The 24,421-nt window shown below is 36.9% G+C and overlaps 2 protein-coding genes and 1 pseudogene across 5 annotated transcripts; all 3 read left to right on the top strand.

Moving 5' to 3' along the window:
* Nucleotides 1-3,831: 3,831 nt before the first annotated feature.
* LOC104228736 (uncharacterized) lies at nucleotides 3,832-7,318 on the top strand. Of its 4 annotated transcripts, none has more exons than XR_711395.2 (6): nucleotides 3,832-3,999; nucleotides 5,430-5,519; nucleotides 5,596-5,694; nucleotides 6,174-6,503; nucleotides 6,595-6,692; nucleotides 6,981-7,318. XR_711395.2 is itself a non-coding variant. In XM_070165197.1 (6 exons), exons 2-5 carry the CDS (start codon nucleotides 5,490-5,492, stop codon nucleotides 6,680-6,682), a joined length of 543 nt encoding a protein of 180 aa, XP_070021298.1. In that variant the 5' UTR covers nucleotides 3,841-3,999; nucleotides 5,430-5,489; the 3' UTR covers nucleotides 6,683-6,692; nucleotides 6,981-7,318. The 4 variants fall into 4 exon arrangements, 2 of the variants coding, with proteins under 2 accessions (XP_070021298.1, XP_009779564.1); XR_711394.2 differs by having other exon boundaries at nucleotides 3,841-3,999; nucleotides 6,610-6,692; XM_070165197.1 differs by having other exon boundaries at nucleotides 3,841-3,999; nucleotides 6,599-6,692.
* Nucleotides 7,319-17,101: 9,783 nt separating this feature from the next.
* Nucleotides 17,102-22,071, top strand: LOC104228742 (purine permease 3-like; annotated as a pseudogene).
* A 1,255-nt stretch (nucleotides 22,072-23,326) lies between these two features.
* LOC138883853 (uncharacterized) lies at nucleotides 23,327-23,827 on the top strand. The gene has a single exon (XM_070164570.1). It carries the CDS (start codon nucleotides 23,327-23,329, stop codon nucleotides 23,825-23,827), a length of 501 nt encoding a protein of 166 aa, XP_070020671.1.
* The last annotated feature ends 594 nt before the right edge of the window (nucleotides 23,828-24,421 follow it).

The following is a 24,421-nucleotide window of genomic DNA, read 5'->3' as shown; positions in this document are numbered from 1 at the left end:
GGTATTTTCTTTATCAAATGATTTCTAAAAATAACTTCATGTTTTCTTGTTGATTTCCTAATTGGGTTGGAAGTTGTACTCTACTTTATGTTAAGTGAATGAGGCTCCTTGAACATTCTTAATTGTATTGGGTTATGGAACCTATGAACTGAGTAACATGAGAATATAGTTGTGCAATGTGAGACAAAAATATATGGGCACGAGGTGCCGTGAAAATATGAAAGTGAGCTGCGACCTATATTATTTATGATTATGAAATGAAGCGTCACAAAGTGACCTTTACTCGAAAGAATTATATTCGAAAGATGCTTATTTGAAAGATTTATATTTGAAAGACTTGATTAATTGATTGACTTGTATTTATTATTTGTTGAGAAACATTTATGGTGTTCTTATTGCCTGCTATTTATATCACTGGTTGATCATTGTTGCCATCATTGTTATCTGCTTCCTATTGTTTTTATACGCTATATTGCACAGGTTTATTTGGTAGTCTGGTCCTAGCCTCGTCACTACTTCGTCGAGGTTAGGCTAGCAGTTACTAGCACATGGGGTCGGTTGTGCTGATACTACACTCTGCACTCTTTTGTGCAGATCCCAGTGCTGTAGACTTTGGACTGCAGTGAGATTGCTGTTTTTTGTTCATCAGGCAACCCGAGGTTGTCCTGCAGGCGTCTGCAGGCCTTGGCGTCTCCTTCTATGTAATATTCCTTATTCTTTCATGTATTTCCAGAGACAGTATTGTATTTATTTATTTCACACCTTTATTTGTAGTACTCTTAGACAGTCTGTGAAGTTGTGACACCAGTCTTGGGTAGATTTGTTATAGATTGGTATTAACAGTATTGTTAAAACTTTACAATACAGCCTTCCGCTTATTCAATTCTATTGTTATCTAATTGTTGGCTCTTAACTGTTATCAGATTAAAAATGGAAACAAGGTAGATAGTTCAGTTGGTTGGCTTGCCTAGCTTTCACTAGTAGGCGCCATCACGACTCCCGAGGGCGGAAAATCCGGGTCGTGACAGATTTGGAGTAGATTAGAACAAGATTTGAGTTAAATTTCAGAAAAGACGCAAGGAAGAAGACAAACCAGTTTTTTTGTATAATTATGTATAGTTTTGTATAATAGTATATGAGTGTATAAACACATCTTATACACTATTATACACCTTTATACAAGCGCATGTAGATGAACTTCTTCCACGATTTTGAGTTGCAATTCTTGTTCAAAACTAGTCCAAATCTCCATTAAATTACTTTTAATTTTATGTACAACCTGCTTATTTTATTTCTGATAAGTCTAAATAACACTACGAATTTCTCACAAAATCAAATTCGGAATTTAAACCCACATATTTAAGCTTGTTAAAAATCTAATTTTCACCACCCAAATGGATTTGGTTTGTTGAACTAATATTTGAGTCACAGTTACTGATTCGAATATTAACTTAAAAGCTTGATCAATATTTTTTTTAAAATTAAATAGTCATTTTGAGAAACCTATTGGAGTTGGATGTTGAATCTTAGCCTATTATTTTTGGGCTAACTGGTTGTAAAAAAATAGGGAGCCCAGTTGTTTTTATGTGAAATTTTTCCATTATCTGTCATTTTATTTTAAAAACAAACGTGATTATATAAGATAATTTTATGACAAATATAATTTATATTATGATAAACATATAATCATAAGCTATATAATAATAATTTATATCTTGTCTTCATCACCAAAATCCATTGATATTAATACAACACTTAAAAAGTAATACACCAAAAATTTGATATATTCTCGTTTAATACTTATGGTTCAAAGATTAATGCACAATCATATAAATACAAAATATGCAAAGGAAAGAGAATTTGCTTACCTCAAATATTATCAACGAGAATTGTAGACTTGAAGAAGCTGAGGGTTTACAGTTGAAAAAATATGGGCAATGAATATTGATATAGGAGTTTTGTTTTAAAAAGGAATATTTTAGGAATAAAATAGTAAAAGTCTTGGTCAAATTTAAAGTGCTTATTATAAGCTAAAAATTCATAAGTTGAGGATGACCAGCTAATGACTTTTGGCTTATTTTTGGCTTATAAACACTTTTAACTTTACCAAACACGTAGATAAGCCGAAAAGTACTGATAAGCTGATTTGACCAGCCTAGAAGCTTAGCCAAATACCCTCTAAGAAACTAATCTTATTCTATTTTTTCATTCATATTCCTTCTTCCTGGTACTTTTTCTTTCCTTAGATATTTTATACCGTGCATAAAATTTATTCAAACTTGGATAGGAAGAATGAATAACCAAAACATATTAACGACTGATTTTTTAACAGGCGATTCCAGGGAGGCAAGTCAATATCAGATAGGAGAAGCAAAGTATTATATGGTACTAGTATGGTGTGCCATTCTTTGGCAACTCGCGCTCTTGGGATTAGTTGGAATTCTTCATCTTTGCTCTCTGGAATTACAGGCGCTTTCTTACTTTCTATTACCGAAGTTTTAGCTGTAATTTTATTTGATGAAAAATTTTAAGCTAAAAAGGGAGTCGCTCTTTTTCTAGCTCTATGCGGATTTGTTTTCTATTTCTATGGTGAAAATGAAGAAAGCAAGAAGGAGAAGCGAGATAATTTCATGGATGATCGTTCAACCTTTGCTTTATTGCTTCAAAGTGATTGAGCTATCTTTTGTAATCAAAAAGTTTTTCAACTTTATTTAAGTATTGAAAAAGTCAATCAACTCTGTCTAATTATCACAGAAAGTCACTAGGAGCAGAAATGCGATGAGGGGACACTAGATATATTATCATTTCTATAATACTTATTAAGTGATTTTTTAGTTATGAAAGATAGTTTAGTGAATTCTTGTGTGCAAAGCTAGTATCGTTAGTATGAGTAAATAAAGTTGAAGTGATCATCTTTAAAATTAACAGGAGTAAAAGCAGATGAAGAAGAAAAAATCTGAGAGTCAAATATCCCAATATGGACCAAACGATACATGTTTGTGTAGCAAGGTACGGCCAAATGCATGTGCCCTTTTATTCTTGTATGAAATTATTATGTTCAGAAGACAGATGCTATTGGAGAAATACCATTTTTTTTTTTTGGGATTAAGTCCATATAAAATTTGGATTAAATTTCTATATTCAACGAATATCAAATCAAAATCAAAATTGATTATTTAAGTCCATGAGAAATTTAAACTAAATTCCAACTTAGTTTGGGCTAACCAATCTAATTGGGCTTCAAACGATGGCCATATTTCATCGGGGCATTTGCATTTATATCCGCCTTTTGTGTCACGTTTTAACCTGTGTCCGCTTCGCAAAAAAATTGCAAGCGTACCCGCTTTTTCGCATAGCTTCAGCATACGGGGCTGAAGTAGCAAAGACAATCACGCAAAACTTCAACACTCTAGTAGTCAGGCCTGAAGTTCAGCTCTACAGCTGAAGTTTTTGTTTTGTAACTGGCGAAGTTTTTGTTTTTGTAACTGGCGAACTTCAGCTCTACATCCACAGTGACGACGACGAGCAAAAGAAAAGTCCCTACTATTTTTAATCTTGTTCGTTTATATTCTACAGAAGAGCTGCAGCAGCCTCAATTGTCTGTTGGCCTAATTAAAATGACGGAACACTACAAAAAATCGGAATTATTGTGGCGGTTATATTACGGCTGTTCCAAATAACCGCCACAAAATATAATTAAAAATAGCTTTTTACCAGCCGCTGAATTAAATGTTTTTATAGCGGCCATTATTTCGTATTGTGGCGGTTAGAAACGCCGTAATATTTTAATCAAAATGTTTTAACTATTCCTTTAATAAGTTTTAGTATTTCCTCCTCACATTTTGAGACTCCCTCCAGAATTTCCCCAATTCCTTTCCCTCCATAAGTCTCGTATATCTTTCCCCTAATTTCTAGTTCCCCCAATTACTTCTCCCGATTCATTCTTATTGAAGGCTGCTGGAATGTAAAACTCACAATCTCCAAACAATTGCAGCTGAGGTAATGCATTCCCCTCTAATAACGCTGGAAACATTTATAGTTTAGCACAAATTGAGCTCCCAATTTTCTAACTTCAGATTCTTCTATTTCTCCGAGTAGACAATGCCATCCAATTGTATAGGTAGAAAGATATGCCATCCAACTGTAAGAATCTGAAGTAGTAAGTTAACTGTTTGACACTGTGTATGAGCAAATATTTTTAGAGAAAAACTTAGTTCAGATTAAGTGGATATATTCACTAATTATTGCAGGTTATGTTTTTCCTTAGGCTTTATGAATTTTGAAACTAAAAGCAAAAATGCAGGAATAATCTGAAGTTAAACTTTAACTGTACAAGAAACCTAAATAGTACTTTTGTTTCAAGTATTAATAGACCATTTCTTAATTTGTTTACCATTTAAAGAGCTGTATTTGACATTCAACAATTCTGCATTTGAAGAGATTACAATACGAGGTTGCATTCAAAATTAATTAATGTATAAATGATGTGACTTTTCATGTTAATTAAGTTGGCAATGGTTTTTCAAATTAAGTGGATATATTCAGAGGTTATGTTTTTCACATATAAGCTTTTGAACTATCTTTTTAGTTTTAATATTGTGATGTTATCTTATGTCTTCCTTTCTAGCCATGCCAATTGATAATCTTGGATTAGCAAACCACGAAACACACCTGAATATGCAGATGGTCTAAGACAATTTTTGGATTTTGCTTTTGAGCACGGGTAAGTTGATGGGCGTGTAATTAAGTGTCCGTGTCCAAAATATGGTTTTAACAAGTGGCAAAGAAGAGATGTAGTTGAAGAGCACCTGATTCTTAAACCTTTTCCAAAAAACTACACATTTTGGTATTGGCATGGTGAAGAATCAGATGCAACCGTGCAACAGACTTCTCAGAGCACCCATATCATAGAAGATAAGTTACAGCCCCAAGATCCAATGGAAATTATGATTAATGATGCGTTTGGGTTCACCAGGAACAATGTCAACGAGCCTGGTGTGTTTTCTAATCATATAAATAGAGAAGAAATATTTGATGAAGGGCACGTTGAGGGGCATAATGAAGATTATACAAAGTTTTATGAATTGGTCGAAGATGGCAATCAACCATTATACGAAGGGTGTACGAAGTATTCCAAATTGTCCTTTCTAATCAAAATATATCATATAAAGTGTCTTTGTCGAATGACTGACAAGGCGATGAGTATGATATTAGAATTGTTATCTGCTTCTTCTTTTGCTGGAAAAAATGTTAACAAGCTTTATAGTTGCTTCTGCTACTGCTATCTGCTTCTTCTTTTGCTTCTGCTGCTGCTTCTGCTACTGTATCTACTTCTGTTGCTTCTTCTTCTTCTTCTCTACTACTTCTCTTGCTTCTGCTTTTGCTTATTTTGGTCTTGTATAATAGAATTTCACCTATTTAATTTGTAGGAGCGTTGCAAGAAGAATGCACAGATTCGAAAAAATCAACTTCCTCATACTTGTGGTGCTATGAGTTTGGCTAAAAGAAGGGCTGCAATGGTAGTTTAAGCGCTTAACTTAGATAAGATATATGTTCTCAATTAATTACTAACATTATTCATTTTAAAAATTTCAGAAGGCGATGGGAAAAGCTTTTGATCGAGGCAAAATGTGGACTGAGACTCATAAAAGGAAAGATGGGAGTTATGTAACTGATGAGGCTAGGGTGATTGGGGTAAGTAACATTTTTGGTGCCTTCTGCTGTGAAATTATATTTTAATTTTAGATTGGTATTGCTTGTCTAGTGGGTTTCCACAAATATTTCCACTAGCATTTTGATAGTCTGAGATGCATGATAGGTTGTTGGTGACAATATTTTTTACTGTGAGTTTCGATGTTGATATATATGAAGTCATTTAGTGCGGTTTTTTTGTGGTCCACGGAAATGAGATCTGCTGCTTCTACGGAAATGATATATATGAGGTGATTAGTGTTGTTATGTTAGCAGATTAGCGTTAAATGAGATCTGCTGCTTCTACGGGAATTTTGGCTAGACCATATGGTATAATTTGCATTTCATTTTGGGATGTGGTGTTATGGATCTGTTAATGGTTTGATTCTTGTTTTAGCTAGCAGTTTAATGTATAATTCTTGTCATTTCCAAGTTCCAAGCACCTTCATATTGCTTAGTTTATGCTTCTTCAATTTTTGTAGGAAAGAATTGAAGAAATTCGAACTGAAAGAGCAGAAAGTCTTGATGAACCTTCACCAAATGATGCACTTGGCATAGTATTCGGTCCCGAGCACCCCGGCTGTGTTCGAGGTTTAGGCTTGGGTGTAGTTCCAATAGTAGCATTCAAACAGACATTTGTGAGATACCGTCGTGGTTATGTGGGTTCATCTAGCACTACCGCTCCAACTCCGGCGCGGAAGCAAGAGATGACAGATGTGAAATCAAAATTAAATGCACTAATTAGCTTATATGAAAGGAACATAGGGAATATCCCCGAGGAGTTTGCTCACTTATTTTTCACTCCTCCACAGGTATAAGTTCTCTTGCTACAGTAAAATTTTAGTTGCTTTTCTTATGGTTATATGCTGCAACTTTATCGTATGAGTGCACTAATTTTACTAGGAAGGATAAATACAGTGCTTTGGCTGGAAATGATGGAACTGTGACAACAAAACCTGGACTTGCGGCCAAGAAAATGATGGGCTGCTAATAGAGAAAAGGTTGTATGGGGTTTAAAAATTTTCAGAAGTTTTTACTTGTGGTCATGTTCCAAATTGTAAAGAGAATTAAACAGTTAACAGTTGACAAAAAAACAGAAATAAAATACAAAACCTCTCATTAAAGTGATTAGTCGTTTGGCTTCGAATCTTCATACAAATAAACTATTATTGGTATATTTATCAGACTAAATAAGAGTCTCATAGTAAATCCAGTCCTCCTACTTCAGCTTACCTGTTAACATTTTAGTTATTTGCTTATTGATTGTATTTTTGCTTCCTTTTTTTCAGGCACCAGATTTAGGAAGTGATGCACCATCAACAGTTGAACCAAGAAGATCTTTAGATGAAAGTAACAATGATGATCGTCCAAGTGTGAATTAGTGATTATTTTATAGGATCAACTATGGATCTTTTGGATATTACTGTGGAAATACAATTTGAAGTATTAATATTTGGATGATGTAATTTTGGTATACTTGTGCAAGTGTGAATTTGTGATTATTTCGTTGGATCAACTATGAATCTTTTGGATATTACTGTTGAAATACACTTTGAAGCATTAATATTTGGATGATGTAATTTTGGTATACTTGTGTTTTATATAATGAATATTTTTTCTTTTTTAATATTCTATATTGGGTTTAATTGATTATGAAGTACTACAGAAGTTTCAAAGCATAGCATTCAATAAATAGGACTCTAAATGTGAAAAAATAGGATTGTGAAAAGGCTGAAGCAGAAAAAACACATTATGGCGGTTTAAAACCGCCTTAATATGCAAAAATAAAAGCTACATTAAAACTGTTAAAATACGGCGGTTTTTACATGTCATTACGGTGGTTTGCCCAGAAACGCCATAATATAATTTTGGCAGACGGGATTGTGGCGCTTTTAAAAGCCGCCGTTAATGTGTATTATGGCGGTTTCAAACCGCCATTATATGCTAAAATAGCCGCCATAATAACCTCGTTTTCTTGTAGTGCGAACAAAGGATATCATCAATTGAGAACAGAAATGCTCATGTTCAGCGTTCAGGGATTTGGAGAGACAAACAATGAAAATATTGTTTGTCTTCTTTCAGCTGCTAGATCCTTTTGCTAGATCAATGTAAGCAAATTAAAGTAGTATATTTATTCAGATGTTTGTGCTTTTATCATTCGTTGTTTCCTACAACACTAATGTCCTAACTACGAGGGAAAAAAAGAAGAATAAGAAGAAAACACAGACGTTTCATTGTTACATCAATGTTAAGTTCTAGAGATCACTGGGAGAAGGATGATGAGAAAAGGGGTTGAAATTATTTAAAAAGTGGGTACAAGTTAAAACTTTTTTAAAAAATAGGTATAGATTAAATGGGGGCGACCAAATAAGACGCCCCGTGCAATTTTTACTATTTCATCAGCCAAAGGTCCATTTGGCTTGTCGTTTAGATTATTTAGGGTCACCATTGAAATTATACCCTCATTGTACAAAATTTTACAAAGTGTACCGCTCGGGTCTGAAGTAGTTCAATCTCTTCAATGCTCTCTATCTTTCCAATGCAATTTTAGAAATTCGAATATGAAGTAGTTCAATATTTTCAATGCAACTTCAGAAATCAAATATGAAGTTCTTCTATCTTTCAAATGTAGCTTCAGAAATTTAAATCTTAAGAAGTTCATTCTATTGAATGCAACTTCTGATTTCGAATCTTAAATTCTGAAACATAAAATTATTTTTCGAATTTCAACAATCCATTACACGATGCAATTCCAAATCTTTTTCAAATAAGCTCAAATTTGAAACATAACTTTCAAATACCATAAAGAATGAGCAGCCATTTGGCCATAGATTTTGGGTACATTTTTCAAACAAAAATTTGAAAACATTATTGTTCATGGAAAATGATCAGTTTTTGAAAAATTTTAGATTTTTTTTTCAAGTTCCCAAACTGGTTTAGGGTAATTTTTGGGTGAAATTTTTTCTTTCACTCAGAAAACTTCAAGTTTTTTTTCATAACTCGTCACTACTGCTCAGTTCCTTAGTTATTTCTGTTACTACTGAGTCAGTTATACTCATACTACACCCTACACTTTATGCGTAGATCCAAGTGAGTTAGAGCACAATGATCGTTGAGTTCAGACCGGCTATTTGTGGAGATTGCAAGGTAGCTGCTAGTGTCCGCAAGACCTTGTTATTCCTTTTGTCGTTTCTTCTTTTAGACAATTGTATATCTTAGTTCATAGTTTTAGACGCTCATGACTTAGTTACACGCTGATGTTTGAGGCTCGTTTCCACATTTTTCTATATTATATTTAGAGTTGATTTAGTTTATGAAAAATTTAAATGTTGAAATATTTTATTAATTTCTTATAATCTGTTTAGTGGTAATATTTTGGGAAGTAGGCTTGCCTTATAACATGATAGGCGCCATCACGACCATGGTTAGATTTTGGGTTGTGACAAGTTGGTATCAGAGCCTAGGTTACATAGGTCTCACGAGTCATGAGCGGGTTAAGTAGAGTCGGATCGGTACAGAGACGTCTGTACTTATCTTCGAGAGGCTGTAGAACCTTTAGGAATACTTCACCTTCTTGAATTTTTATCGTGCAATATTGATTCATCTTGAAGTGTAACTCTTTGAATTCCTTCCATGCATTCATATGCGCACATAAGCACTCGATATCAGTTGTGCATTGACGGATTGTGATTCCCTGCATAAGGTGCGAGATATGATTTATGTGTGTTGATGTTGGGCCAGTCTGGAGGACTTAAGGCCGAGTTTTGACTGTAGATTAAGCACTGAGGTGTTGATTGTGTGAGCGCGCGATTTTAGACCTATATGTCCGGTAGTGTCCCTATCAGTGAAAATGGTGGCTGGATGGATACGTGATGAGTATGATGTGACCGCTAGATGAGTTCATATGATTTGAATGTGATGAGAAGGTATTGCTGAAGGTTTCACCTATTTGAGACTTCACGTATGTTTCGTTTTTAGACTCGTTCGAGGATGAACGTTTGTTGAAGAGGGGGAGGATGTAACGACCCGATCATTCGTTCTAAGAGTTATAGCCCCATTTTCCCCATCTATGTTTATTTAGGTGTAGTCCATCTGTGTTGAGTTGTATCGAGTTGGTAGGTTTGGGTTTGGAGTATTTTTAGAGTGAAATGATCACTTAGTCTCTTAGTTAGAAAGCTAAGTTCAAAAAGTCATCCGGAAGTTGACTTAGGAGTAATCGAATTCGGATTTGGATTTTTATGATTCGATTAGCTTCGTTGGGTGATTTTAGACTTAGGAATGTGTACGGAATGTAATTTGGAGTTCCGTCGTAGAATTAGGCTTGAATTGGCGAAAGTTGGAAGTTTAGAAGTTCTTAGGCTTGAATTCGAGATTGATTTGGTGTTTTGGTGTTGTTTTGGGTGTTCCGAAGGTTCGACTAAGTTCGGGTAGTGATATATAACTTGTAGAAATTATTGGTTAAGGTCCCGAGGGCCTCGGATGAGTGTCGGATAGGTTTGGGTTGTGTTGCGCTCGTTTTTCTTATGTTTCGACGTCATTTCTTCAAGCATAAATGATATCATATTGAACAAATAAGCTCCGATTTCTTTTTTGATTGAAGCATTAGATCCGTATCGTAATTACGGACTGTAGCAAAAAGAATCGTCGAATTTGGACATCGTATGAGGATTTTATAGTCATTTTACTAAGAATTAGGTTGCCAGATTTTTCAGATTAATTACGAAATTGCCACTGATGGCATATTTAAAAATCTGCACTATTTGCAAATATTGAAACTGACATATCTTATTCATTATAAGGTCAAATTGAGTGATTCAAAAGCATAACTTGATTAGAATTTAACATGGAATCCATTGGAGCTACAAAAAGTGAGTTTCAGGATTGTTTGACACGAGAAACGAGGCAGAACAGCTAGCAGAAAAATATAAAACAAGGGTTTGTTCATTCGATCATATTTTGAGTTGGAGAGCTCGGATTTGGGCGGTTTTGGAGCCGGTTTTTACCATAAGGATTGGGGTAAGTGTTCTCTATTTGGTTTTGGTTATATTTCATGAATCCATCTTCATTTTTGGGATTTGATTGATGATTTCAAAGTGAATTGAGGGAGTTTGGGCTTGAGTTTTGGAGAAATTTAGGTAGGAATTTGAGGGACCAAACGGAGTCCGATTTTGATAAATTTTATATGGTTAGACTTGGGAGAGGACAAGGTTTATTATTAGGCTATTTTGGAGTGGTTTCAAGATGTGGGCCCGAGGCCGGGTTTTGACTTTTTACAGATTTTTGGCCTATTTATATAGTTTTTATTGTGGAATTCAATTCTTTAGCCTATGTTAATAGTATTAATCTGATTATGGATAGATTCGGAGCTCTTGGAGATCGAGTCGGACGAGGACATCTTGAAGTAGAATTTTACGTTGTTAAGGTAAGTAACAATTTTAACTCTGACCTTGAGGGTATAAACCCAGGGAATTTGATATCATGTGATTGTTTGGAGGTGATACCCAAGCTAGGTGATGGGCGTGTGGGTGTATACCTCGAAGGATTGAGACTTGGTCCATCCCGTGAGGCTGTGAGGCCTAATAACCGTTATCTGTGTTAATGCATTTACTTGTTGGTGAACTTATCTGCCTTTACGTTAGAGATCATGTTTAGGCTTCATTCATGCTCACGTTATTTGTACTCAGTCATAGAAATTATTGTACATGTTTACCTCAGTCTCTATTATTTTGCTGATATTTTGTGATACTTGATGCAGGTTGTGTCCCCTTATTAGTGGTGCATTGTGAGGCTGAGGAGGTATATGACCGAGTGAAGCTGAGGGCCTGGTTGTGAGGATATTAATACCATAGCGTGTGAGCTGTCCGCGTGGCACATGAGCTGACCGTGCGGATCCAGGTATTGATACAATAGCGCGTGAGCTGTCCGCGTAGCACGTGAGCTGACCGTGCGGATCCAAGTAATGATATTATGGCATATGAGTTGTCAGTGCTTAGCGCTTGGACTTTGGGAGCCCCTCCGAAGTCTGTACACACCCCAGTAAGCGCAGAGTGTTGAGTGTATTGAGTGTTGAGTGCGAGTGATGAGTGATGGAGTGACACTGCTGTGAGGTTGTATTTATTTGTGCTATTGCTGCATTTATCTGTTAAATTTCTTTGTGGCATTTACTGAGTTATGGAATTTACCTGTTTATTTCTATAAATTTTAAAATTGTGAAAACAAATAATTGGATTGTTTTACTTAGCTCATCATTACTGCTCAGTTCCTTAGTTATTTCTATTACTACTGAGTCGGTTGTACTCATACTACACTTTGTACTCTGTGTGGAGATTGCAAGGTAGCTGCTAGTGTCCGCAGGACCTTGTTATTCCTTTTGTTGTTTCTTCTTTTAGACAGTTATATATCTTAGTTCATAGTTTTAGACGCTCATGACTTAGTGATACCCTGATGTTTGGGGCTCGTTTCCTTATTTTTCTATATTATATTTAGAGTTGATTTAGTTTATGAAAAATTTAAATGTTGAAATATTTAATTAATTTCTTATAATCGGTTTAGTAGTAATATTTTGGGAAGTAGGCTTCCTTTGTAACACGATAGGCGCCATCACAACTATGGTTAGATTTTGGATAGTGGTAAGTTGGTATCAGAGCCTAGGTTACATAGGTCTTACGAGTCATGAGCGGGTTTAGTAGAGTCTTGCGGATCGGTACGGAGATGTTTGTAATTATCTTCGTGAGGCTGCAGAACCTTTAGGAAAACTTCACCTTCTTGAATTCTTATCATCCGGTATTGATTCAGCTTGAAGTGTAACTCTTTGAATTCCTTCCACGTATTCGTATGCACACATGAGCGCTCGATATCAGTTGTGCATCGACGGATTGTGATTCCCTAGATAAGGTGCGAGATGTGATTTATGTGTGTTGATGTTGGGCTAGTCTAGAGGACTTGAGGCCCGGTTTTGATTGTAGATTAAGCAGTAAGGTGTTGATTGTGTGAGCGCTTACTTGTGGACCTATATGTCCGGTAGTGTCCCTATTAGTGGAAATGGTGTCTGGATGGATACGTGATAAGTATGATGTGACCGTGTGATGAGTTCATATGATTTGAATGTGGGGAGAAGGTATTGCTGAAGGTTTCACCTATTTGAGACTTCAAGAATGTTTCGTTTTCAGACTCGTAAGAGGACAAACATTTGTTGAAGAGGGGGAGGATATAACGACCCGGTCGTTCGCTCTAAAAGTCATAGCCCCATTTCCCCATCTATGTTTATTTATGTGTTGTCCAGCTGTGTTGAGTTGTATCGAGTTGGTAGGTTTGGGTTCGGAGTAGTTTAGAGTAAAATGATCACTTAGTCTCTTAGTTAAAAAGCTAAGTTAGAAAAGTCATCCGCAAGTTGACTTAGGAGTAATCAAATTCGAATTTGGAATTTTATGATTCGATTAGCTTCGTTGGGTGATTTTAGACTTAGAAATGTGTCCGAAATGTAATTTGGAGGTCCGTCGTAGAATTAGGCTTGAATTGGCGAAAGTTGGAAGTTTAGAAGTTCTTAGGCTTGAATTCACGGTTGATTTGGTGTTTTAGTGTTGTTTTGGGTGTTCCGGAGGTTCGACTAAGTTTGGGTAGTGATATATGAATTTTTGGAATTATTGGTTGAGGTCCCGAGGGCCTCGAGTGAGTTTCGGATAGGTTTGGGTTGTGTTGTGCTCGTTTTTCTTATGTTTCGACGTCCTTTCTTCAAGAATAAATGATATCATATTGAATAAATGAGTTTCGATTTCTTTTTTGATTGAAGCATTAGATCTGTATCGTAATTACAGACCCGTAGAAAAAAATCATCGAATTTAGACATCGAATGAGATTTTATGTTCATTTTACTAAGAATTAGGTTGCCAAATTTTTCAGATTAACTACGAAATTGCCACTGACGGCGTATTCAAAAATCTGCACTATTTGCAAATATTAAAACCAACATATCTCATTCATTATAAGGTCAAATTGAGTGATTCAAAATTTTAACTTGACTAAAATTTCACAAGGAATCCATTATAGGCATAAAAAGCGAGTTTCAGGATCGTTTGGCATAAGAAACGAGGCAGAATAGCTGGAAGATAAATATAAAATAAGGGTTTGTTCAATCGGTCATATTTTTGACTGGTTTCGAGATGTGGGCCCGGGGCCGAGTTTTGGCTGTTTATGGATTTTTGGCCTATGTCTATAGTTTTTATTGTGAAATTCGATTCTTTATTCTATGTTAATAGCATTATTGTGATTATGGATAGATTCGAAGCTCTTGGAGATCGAGTCGAGGGACGAGGACATCTCGGAGTAGGATTTCACGTTATTAATGTAAGTAACAGTTTTAACTCTGGCCTTGAGGGTATAAACCTAGAGAATTTGATATCATGTGATTGTTTGGAGGTGATACCCACGCTAGGTGACGGGCGTGTGGGTGTATACCTCGAGGGAATGAGACTTGGTCCATCCCGTGAGGTTGTGATACCTAATAACCATTATCTGTGTTTATGCATTTACTTGTTGGTGAATTTGTCTACCTTCACGTTAGAGATCATGTTTAGGCTTCATTCATGCTCACTTTATTTGTACTCAGTCATAGAAATTATTGTACATGTTTACCTCAGTGTCTATTATTTTGCTGATATCTTGTGATACTTGATGTGGGATGTGTCCCCTTATTGGTGGCGCATTGTGAGGCTGGAGAGATACATGATTGAGTGAGGCCGAGGGCCTGGTTGTGAGGATATTAATACCATAGAGCGTGAGCTGTCCGCGTAGCACATGAGCGGACCATGCGGATCTAGGTATTGATATTATGGCACGTGAATTGTATGTGCTTAGCTCTTGGGCTTTGGGAGCCCCTTCGGCATTTGTACACACCCCCAGTGAGCGTAGAGTGTTGAGTATTTTGAGTGTGTTGAGTGCTGAGTGCGAGTGATGAGTGATGGAGTGACACTGCTGTGAGGTTGTATTTATTTATGCTGTTACTGCATTTATCTGTTAAATTTCTTTGTGGCATTCACTAAGTTATGGAATTTACCTATTTATTTTTAAATTGTGAAAATAAATAATTGGACTGATTTACTTAGCTCGTCACTATTGCTCAGTTCCTTTGTAATTTCTGTTACTACTTAGTCGGTTGTACTCATACTATACCCTGCACTTTATGTGCAGATCTAGGTGAGTTAGAGCACGACGATCATTGAGTTCAGGCCGACTATCTGTGGAGATTGCAAGGTAGCTGCTAGTGTCCGTAGGACCTTGTTACTCCTTTTGTCATTTCTTATTTTAGACAGTTATATATCTTATTTCATAGTTTTAGACGCTCATGACTTAGTGATACCCCAATGTTTTCGGCTCGTTTCCATATTTTTCTATATTATATTTAGAGTTGATTTAGTTTATGAACAATTTAAATGTTGAAATGTTTTAGATAATCGATTTAGTAGTAATATTTTGGGAAGTCGGCTTGCCTTGTAAAACGATAGGCACCATCACGACCATGGTTAGATTTTGGGTCGTGACAAGTTGGTATCAGAGCTTTGGTTACATAGGTCTTACGAGTCATAAGCGGGTTTAGTAGAGTCTTGCGGATCGGTACGGAGACGTCTGTAATTATCTTCTTGAGGCTGTAGAACCTTTAGGAAAACTTCACCTTCTTGAGTTCTTATCGTGCGGTATTGATTCAGCCTAAAGTGTAACTCTTTGAATTCCTTCCACGCATTCGTATGCGTACATGAGCGCTCGATATCAGTTGTGCATATACAGATTGTGATTCTCTGGATAAGGTGCGAGATGTGATTTTTGTGTCTTGATGTTGGCCAGTCTGGAGGACTTGAGGCTGGGTTTTGACTGTAGATTAAGCACTGAGGTATTGATTGTGTGAGCGCATGCTTGTGGACGTATATGTCTGGTAGTGTCCCTATTAGTGGAAATGGTGTCTGGATGGATGCGTGATGAGTATGATGTGATCGCGGGATGAGTTCATATGATTTGAATGTGACGAGAAGGTATTACTGAAGGTTTCACCTATTTGAGACTTCAGGTATGTTTCTTTTTCAGACTCGTTTGAGGACGAACGTTTGTTTAAGAGGGGAAGATGTAACGACCCGGTCATTCGTTCTGAGAGTTATAGCCCCATTTCCCCCATCTATGCTTATTTATGTGTTGTCCAGTTGTATTGAATTGTATCGAGTTGGTAGGTTTGGGTTCGGAGTAGTTTTGGAGTGAAATAATCACTTAGTCTCTTAGTTAGAAAAGTCAACTAGAAGTTGACTTATGAGTAATCGAATTTGGATTTTTATGATTTGATTAGCTTCATTGGGTGATTTTAGACTTAGGAATGTGTTCGAAATGTAATTTGGAGGTCTGTGGTAGAATTAGGCTTGAATTGGCGAAAGTTGGAAGTTTAGAAGTTCTTAGGCTTGAATTCAAGGTTGATTTGGTGTTTTAGTGTTGTTTTGGGTGTTGCGAAGGTTCAACTAAGTTCGGGTAGTGATATATGACTTGCTGAAATTATTGGTTGAGGTCTCGAGGGACTTGGATGAGTTTCGGATAGGTTTGGGTTGTCTTGCCGTTTTTCTTAGGTTTCGACGCCGTTTCTTCAAGCATAAATGATATCATATTGAACAAATGAGCTCCGATTTCTTTTTTGATTGAAGCATTAGATCCATATTATAATTACGGACCCGTAGCAAAAACAATCGTCGAATTTGGACATCGTATGAGGGTTTATGGTCATTTTACTAACAATTAGGTTGCCAGATTTTTCAGATTAATTACGAAATTGCCACTGACGACGTATTAAAAAATCTGCACTATTTGCAAATATTAAAACCAACATATCTGATTCATTATAAGGTCAAATTGAGTGATTTAAAAGCCTAATTTGACTAGAATTTCACAAGAAATTCACTGGAGGCATAAAAAGCGAGTTTCGGGATTGTTTGGCACAAGAAATGAGGCAGAATTGTTGACAGAAAAATATAAAATAAGAGTTTGTTTATTCAGTCATATTTTAAGTTGGGGAGCTCGGATTGAGGCGATTTTCACCGTACGGATTGTGGTAAGTGTTCTCTACTCGGTTTTGGTTATATTTCCTGAACCCATCTTTATTTTTGTGATTTGATGATGATTTCAAAGTGAAATTGAGGGAGTTGGAGCTTGAGTTTTGGACAGTTTTAGGTAGGGATTTGAGGGACCAAGGAGTCCGATTTTGATAAATTTTATATGGTTAGACTTGGGAGAGGACAAGGTTTATTATTCTGCCATTTTTGACTGGTTTCGGGACGTGGGCCCGGGGACCGGGTTTTGGTCGGTTTCTGATTTTTGGCCTATTTATATAGTTTTTATTATGGAATTCGATTCTTTATCCTATGTTAATAGTATTTTTTTGATTATGGATAGATTTGGAGCTCTTGGAGACCGAGTTGAGGGACGAGGACATCCCGGAGTAGAATTTCACGCTGTTAAGGTAATTAATAGTTTTAACTCTGGCCTTGAGGGTATAAACCCAAAGAATTTGATATCATATGATTGTTTGGAGGTGATACCCATGCTAGGTGATGGGAGTGCGGGTGTATACCTCGAGGGATTGAGACTTGGTCCGTCCCGTGAGGTTGTGAGGCCTAATAACCATTATCTGTGTTTATGCATTTACTTATTGGTGAACATGTCTGCCTTCATGTTAGAGATCATATTTAGGCTTCATCCATGCTCACGTTATTTGTACTCAGTTATAGAAATTATTGTACATATTTATCTCAGTCTCTATTATTTTGGTGATATGTTATGATACTTGATGTGGGATGTATCCCCTTATTGGTAGTGCATTGTGAGGCTGAAGAGGTACATGACTGAGTGAGGCCGAGAGCTTGGTTTTGAGGATATTAATACCATAGTGCGTGAGCTATCCGCGTAGCACGTGAGCTGATTGTGCGGGTCTAGGTATTGATACCATAACGCGGGAGCTGTCCGCATAGCACGTGAGCTGACCGTGCGGATCCAGGTATTGATAATATGGCATGTGAGCTGTTAGTGCTTAGCGTTTAGGCTTTGGGAGCCCCTCTGGAGTCTGTACACATCCAATTGAGCGCATAGTATTGTTTGTTTTGAGTGTATTGAGTGTTGAGTGCGAGTGATGGAGTGACACTGCTATAAGGTTGTATTTATTTGTGCTGTTGCTGCATTTATCTGTTAAATTTCTTTGTGGCATTTACTGAATTATGGAATTTACCTGTTTATTTCTGTTTATTTTTAAATTGTGAAAATAAATAATTGGACTATATTACTTAGCTCGTCACTACTGCTCAGTTCCTTAGTTATTTCTGTTACTACTGAGTCGGTTGTACTCATACTACACTCTGCACTTTATGTGTAGATCCAAGTGAGTAGAGCGCGACGATCATTGAGTTCAGGCCTGCTATCTGTGGAGATTGCAAGGTAGCTGCTAGTGTCCGCAGAAACTTGTTACTTCTTTTGTCGTTTCTTCTTTTAGACAGTTATATATCTTAGTTCATATTTTAGACACTCATGACTTAGTGACACCCCAATGTTTGAGGCTTGTTTCGGTACTTTTCTATATTTTATTTAGAGTTTTTAGTTTATGAAAAATTTAAATGTTGAAATGTTTTATTAATTTCTTATAATCGGTTTAGTAGTAATATTTTGGGAAGTAGGCTTGCCTTGTAACACGATAAGCGCCATCACGACCATAGTTAGATTTTGGATCGTGACAAGTTGGTATCAGAGTCTAGGTTACATAGATCTCACGAGTCATGAACGGGTTTAATAGAGTCTTGCGGATCGGTATGGAGACTTCTGTACTTATCTTCTCAATCAAGTGTTTGAGAAGACATGTGATTTAAAGTGTTAGGCAAAAGCATAGTGTTTAATGTCATCGCCATGGAATCTAAACCTTAACTATGCACAAGAGATCACCAACAAAATCTTAGTTTCTATACATCATAGAACTACTTGAAATTTCTCTATGCGTCAAGCCAGCTACCGAACAACTTTGCATACTCCTAAAAAATGCATATTCCAGATTTTTAGCATTTGCGTACTCTTAAAACATAATGAGTAGTACTGGAAATGAGTTCTAATATTACTCAGTTTTGATCAAAACGCTACTTTTGTAAGGAAATGTCTCCTGATCTCTGCACTTAGTAGTCCATGCATTAGCTTTCTCAAATTTAGTCGCATTAGCGACCATTATATACTCAGTCGCAAATTTCAGTCAGAAATTAATATTTTCTAGTAGTGTGACCCATATTCCTTCTCAGCTTCAATGCACTTCTACTTAGTTAAGGCAGCCCGGTGCACAAAGTATCCCGTGTTCACGCAGGGTGTGGATAAAGGCCGCACCCCGAGGGGTGTGATATAGACAGTCTACCCTAATATAAGCATTAGTGACTGCTTCCACAGCTTGAACCTGTGACCTATAAGTCACCCTTCCAATTAGTTATACTTTAATACAAATATACAAGAGTTTTAAACAGATTAATCTGAGCTGCAAGGCTAAAGTCACACAATTGAACCTGATAAAAGTAATCCCACAATTGAAACAAGGCAAATTACTACTTAAAGTTCAAGGTTATGACAATCCAAACAAGTTTCTTCCTTCTTTAAGTATTCTATAAGATAGAAAAATTAATGCAGAAATCCCATACAATATTTAAGATGATTCGATATGTTAGGTATATCTTACAATTGTGTGTAGTGTGTGTTTTGCCTTTGGAATAGGACTTGGAAAACCTTTTGTTGTATGTGATTTGTGAAATGAAAGAAACTAATTAATATAGTTTCAACAGGATTTCCATGGCTTTATATATGTTCTTTGATTTTCAAGTTTTTGTGCTTTTGCTTTAAGTCCACATGAAACACACAGTAACACTTTTTTAATTGTGTTCGTTCCTGCCTTTCTCACTTATATACAGTAGAGATTCATTCATTTTATGAAACGACACCGTGAAGGGTTTCGTCCACATTTTAAAATCATACTTGGGTTCCTTCCCCCCTTCTAAGTTTGCTTCTTCTTTACTGCAGATGAAGATTCCAATACTTTGAGTTTTATATAAATCAGCCCTTCTTAATTTATTTAACTTGACATCTTTTCTCATATATAAAAAGCTTCATCGTTAGTCTTGTTTCTCACCCGCATGAGCTATTAGAGAGAAAAACTTAACGAAAATGGCAACTCATGCTAATGAAAGAATGAGAAAATCCTTCTAGTCATAAACTGTATCTTGTAGTAATTGGTAATTGTGGTGGTCCACTGATTATGCGCCTCTATTTCCTACATGGTGGCAAAAGAATTTGGTTGTCGGGTTGGCTACAAACTGTTGGTTGGCCCTTATCTTGATCCCTCTTTCCATCGCCTATTTCCAACGTCGAAAAAACAATACAAAGAAACTCTTCCTTATAACACCTTGGATATTTTTAGCAAGTTCTATATTTGGTATCCTAACCGGTGTTGACAACTATTTATATGCTTCTGGAAACTCACAATTACCTGTCTCAACTTCTGCTCTAATTATTGCTACTCAACTTGCTTTCACAGCTGTTTTTTCTTTTTTCCTTGTAAAGCAAAAATTCACGTCACATTCTATTAATGCCATAGTTTTATTGACTGTTGGAGCAGTGGTTTTGGCACTAAGTTCTGGAAGTGATAGGCCAAAGGGAGAGTCGAGTAAAGAGTATATATTAGGGTTTGTTTTGACGCTTTTAGCTGCTGCATTATATGGATTTGTTATGCCAATGGTGGAGTTAACGTACATTAAAGCAAATCAAACTATTACTTGTGCTTTGGTGTTGGAAGTTCAAATGGTGATTTGTTGTTTTGCTTCTGCTTTTGCAACTGTTGGAATGATCATAAACAACGACTTCAAGGTACTAATATCTATAACCTAACTCTCTCGTAGCATCTTTCTTCCTTAGCTTCTTTTTTTATTTGCAGGAAAGTTTATCATGTATACTAATAGTATAAAGATTTTTAACTTTGTCAATATAATTTAATCATTGTAGTTTAATAGATCACTTATGTTATTTTTCAAGTTACTTATAACTCACGGTTTATTATATATGGACAATTACCTGTAGTTGGTTTTATACAACTTTAATATATTTTAAAAAATGTTTATTATCAAAGTACATAGGAGTAACTTATACTCCTATTCAATTAGTAAATCCTTAATTTCTTCCCTAGTCAAAGGAGCAAAAAAATAAAATAAATAGGAAGAGTATTTTCAATGACCACCTTTTTTTCTTTTTTTCTTTTTTTCTCTTTTTGGCAAAACTATTACTACTAATAAGATTCATTTAAGGTTAAGAGGTTTTGCTTATTCTTTTTGGTATACTACACTACACACAAGGTATGGAGTGAGTTTAATTAAATGCAGCAGTGATAATTCATACGCATTCAAACCTTTCCAGTTCAGTGTTCCATGCTTCTATCATGTGGTAGTTGTTATCAATAAATCCAGTTAGGTGAAAAATACTTACTCTACACATGGATGATTTCCATATAAAGATCGACTTAAATTTCTTACATCAAATAATTTTAGATTTAATTTATATACACTGATAGTATAAATGAAGCGGAGCCTTGAAGCAATGGTAAAGTTGTTTCCGTTATAGATTACGAGTTCGAGCCGTGGAATCAGCCATCGATGCTTGCATCAGAGTAGGCTGCCTACATCATGCCCCTTCGGCTGCAGGCTTTTGCCTGAATCTTGCATGAATGTGATATACTTCGTGCACTAGACTGTCTTTTTTTATAAACTGGTAGTATAAACAATTTGTACAGGCAATTTCAAGAGAGGCAAAACAATTTGGACTTGGAGAAGAAAAATATATAATGTGCTAGTATGGAGTGCCGTTTATTGGCAATTCTTCTTTGTGGGAGCCATTGGAGTCCTTTCTTATTCCTCCTCTTTGCTCTCTAGTATCATTCTTGCTGTCTTGCTCCCAGTTACAGAAGTCTTAGCTGTTATTATTTTCCATGAAAAGTTTCAACCTGAAAAAGGAGTGGCACTTTTCCTCTCTATTTGGTGCTTCATTTCATATTTTTATGGTGAGATGAAGCAACACAAGAAGGAAAAACAAACTTTAAAACTGGAGATGACAACTACGCAAAGTAGTAACCCTCCTTTAGAATCCGCATGAAAGATGCCTAGTTCTTATTTCTATTAATTCATTGTGAGTGTGAAATCGTCAATCTTCGTTATATTGTATTATTTTGTTGAATATCTAAGCATTGGATTAGGTATTGGTTATTTAATTAATTTCCTCACATTGGAGCTACATGGAGTGTTATCCGCACCAAAAGGTTTGCAATCAAATAATAAATTAATGACCTTGTTCCCAAACTAGTCGTGGTTCATTTCAAACTTGTATATTCATTTCATACATATTCGAGTTTATTTCAAACTTGTATATTTGTTTCATACATATTCGAGTTCACTTCACTTGTACAAAAGTTTCGTAAAGAAAATAAATTTCAATGCTTATTGATTCAACATACAGACAGAGACGGAGCCAATATTCGAAGTTTAAGGGTTCTGAACTTGCCACCAAACTCATAGCTTATTTTAGTTACCGCTCCATTTTAGGCACAAATATATGAATCAGATAAATTATTGGCTTGATATAAACTGCCTAAACAGTATACACCCACGCCGGCATTTGCGTCTTTGCCGTCACCGCGTGCTGCTACAGTTGTTACAGGGCAACAAGCTTGGAGGAGCAGTTTTCTTATTCCAACCTTATCAACAAGGATCTTCTCTCTGTAAAAATTCTGTTGTCTTTGTCTAATTTTCTCAACGCTCTCATTAGTCGTCGGAACAGTAACTTCTACCGACGACGGATAACTATTGAACAGAGAATCAAATTGCTGCTTTTTCATTTATCAGCTCTTTTGCGTGTTCTTTTGCAAGAACTTCTCGAAGTTGTTAAAGACAAGTTGGGCGCACGAGCACTAGCAAAGGAGAGCAACCTGGACGAGCGTCAACAAAGGGCGGTGGAAAACGGTGTGTGAGTGTACAACTACATCGAGTACAACAAATCAACATAGGTTTGGTTCTCGGGAGTTGGTACCTCCCATTCTACTGTTTTCCTTTTGGTGTTAGCTAAATTGATGTTACTTTAGTTCACAATAGTTCAATCATTCAACTAGTGTACTTGTAGTCACTTGTTTCCTTCTAGTTTGATTTGTTGTCCGTTGGGCACTAGCGAGTCTTCTTTAGATTTGTCGTAGGTGTAGTGGCTGCAGTCTAGAATGATAGATTAAGAGCATGTCCTCGGGTGGGGCAGAGTGTGGGGCCGGGGTCAGGGTGTGGGACGGGAGGCAGGGAGGTAGAGGAGGCAAGGGAGCTTATAGGTTGAGAATCGGGTCATGGAACATAGGTTCGCTAACGAGTAAGAGTTGGCGAAAATCCTTCAGAAGAGGAAGATTAATATAGCGTGTGTCCAGGAGACTAGGTAGGTCAGATCGAGGGCGAGAAATGCGGATGGGTATAAGTTGTGGTACTCTGGAGTCCTGAGGGGTAAGAATGGAGTGGGTATCCTGGTAGATAGCAATCTTAGAGAGTCGGTGGTAGAGGTCAGGCGGGTGAATGATAGACTAATGACTATTAAATTGGTGGTGGGTGAGTGTACTTTAAATGTCGTTAGCGCATACGCGCTGCAAGTAGGCTTGGATGAGGAGATTAAAAGGCGCTTTTGGGAGGGGTTGGATGACATCGTTCGTAGTATTCCGCCTACCGAGAGGTTAATCATAGGAGAAGATTTCAATGGTCATATTGGGTCGTCTGTAGGTTGTTATACTGAGGTGCATGGCGGTTTTGGTTTCGGGGAGCGGAACAGAGGGGGAATTTCGCTGTTGGACTTTTCCAAGGCATTTGATCTTGTGATTGCGAACTCAAGTTTTCCGGAGCGGGAGGAATATTTGGTTACTTACCAAAGCTCGGTGGAAAAGACTCAGATTGACTATCTCCCCCTCAGGCGATGCGACAGAAGGTTGTGCGAGGATTGCAAAGTTATCCCAGGTGAGACCCTTGCAACGCAACATAGGCTTTTGGTGATGGATATTGGCATTATGATAAGGAGGAAGAAGAGGTCAATATGAGGCCGCCCGAGGATTAGGTAGGGTGCCTTGACCAAGGATAAAGCTCAGGAGCTGGAAGGAAGGTTATCGACAATGGGAGCTTGGAGAAGTAGTGGGGACGCAAACACTATGTGGTCGATGATGGCGGACTATATAAGGAAGGCGGCGAGACAGGTTTTAGGGATATCTTCGGGCCGCGCCGGGGGCCACAAAGGAGACTGGTGGTGGAATGCAGTTGCCCAAGGTAAAATAGAAGTGAAGCAGGCGGCTTACCTGCGGTTAGTAGGGAGCACTAGCGAGGAGGAGAAGAGAGCGAACAATGAGAGATATAAGGTAGCTAGGAAGGAGGCGAAGATGGCAGTAACGGAGGCTAAGACGGCAGATTTTGCTCGTATATATGAGGAACTACAGAACAAAGGAAGGGACAAGAAGTTATTCCGACTCGCTAAGGTGAGAGAGAGGACGGCTCGGGATCTGGACCAGGTGAGGTGCATAAAAGATGAGGACGACAAAGTTTTGATGGGGGATGACCAGATTAAGAGGAGATAGCAGACCTACTTTCATAAACTTCTAAATGAAGAAGGGGATCAGGTTATTGTACTAGGTGAATTGAGG

This window comes from Nicotiana sylvestris, chromosome 12, assembly GCF_000393655.2.
Source record: "Nicotiana sylvestris chromosome 12, ASM39365v2, whole genome shotgun sequence".
Lineage (NCBI taxonomy): Eukaryota > Viridiplantae > Streptophyta > Magnoliopsida > Solanales > Solanaceae > Nicotiana > Nicotiana sylvestris.
This window is presented reverse-complemented; position numbering and strand designations above follow the sequence as displayed.

Bases quoted from the DNA above. Each gene is read 5' to 3' on its own strand.
- LOC104228736 (XM_009781262.2), top strand. From the start codon at position 5,490: ATGAGTTTGGCTAAAAGAAGGGCTGCAATG. The intron at 5,520-5,595 runs GTAGTTTAAGCG...TAAAAATTTCAG, and splicing joins CTAAAAGAAGGGCTGCAATG to AAGGCGATGGGAAAAGCTTT. The intron at 5,695-6,173 runs GTAAGTAACATT...CAATTTTTGTAG, and splicing joins ATGAGGCTAGGGTGATTGGG to GAAAGAATTGAAGAAATTCG.
- LOC138883853 (XM_070164570.1), top strand. From the start codon at position 23,327: ATGACTATTAAATTGGTGGTGGGTGAGTGTACTTTAAATGTCGTTAGC.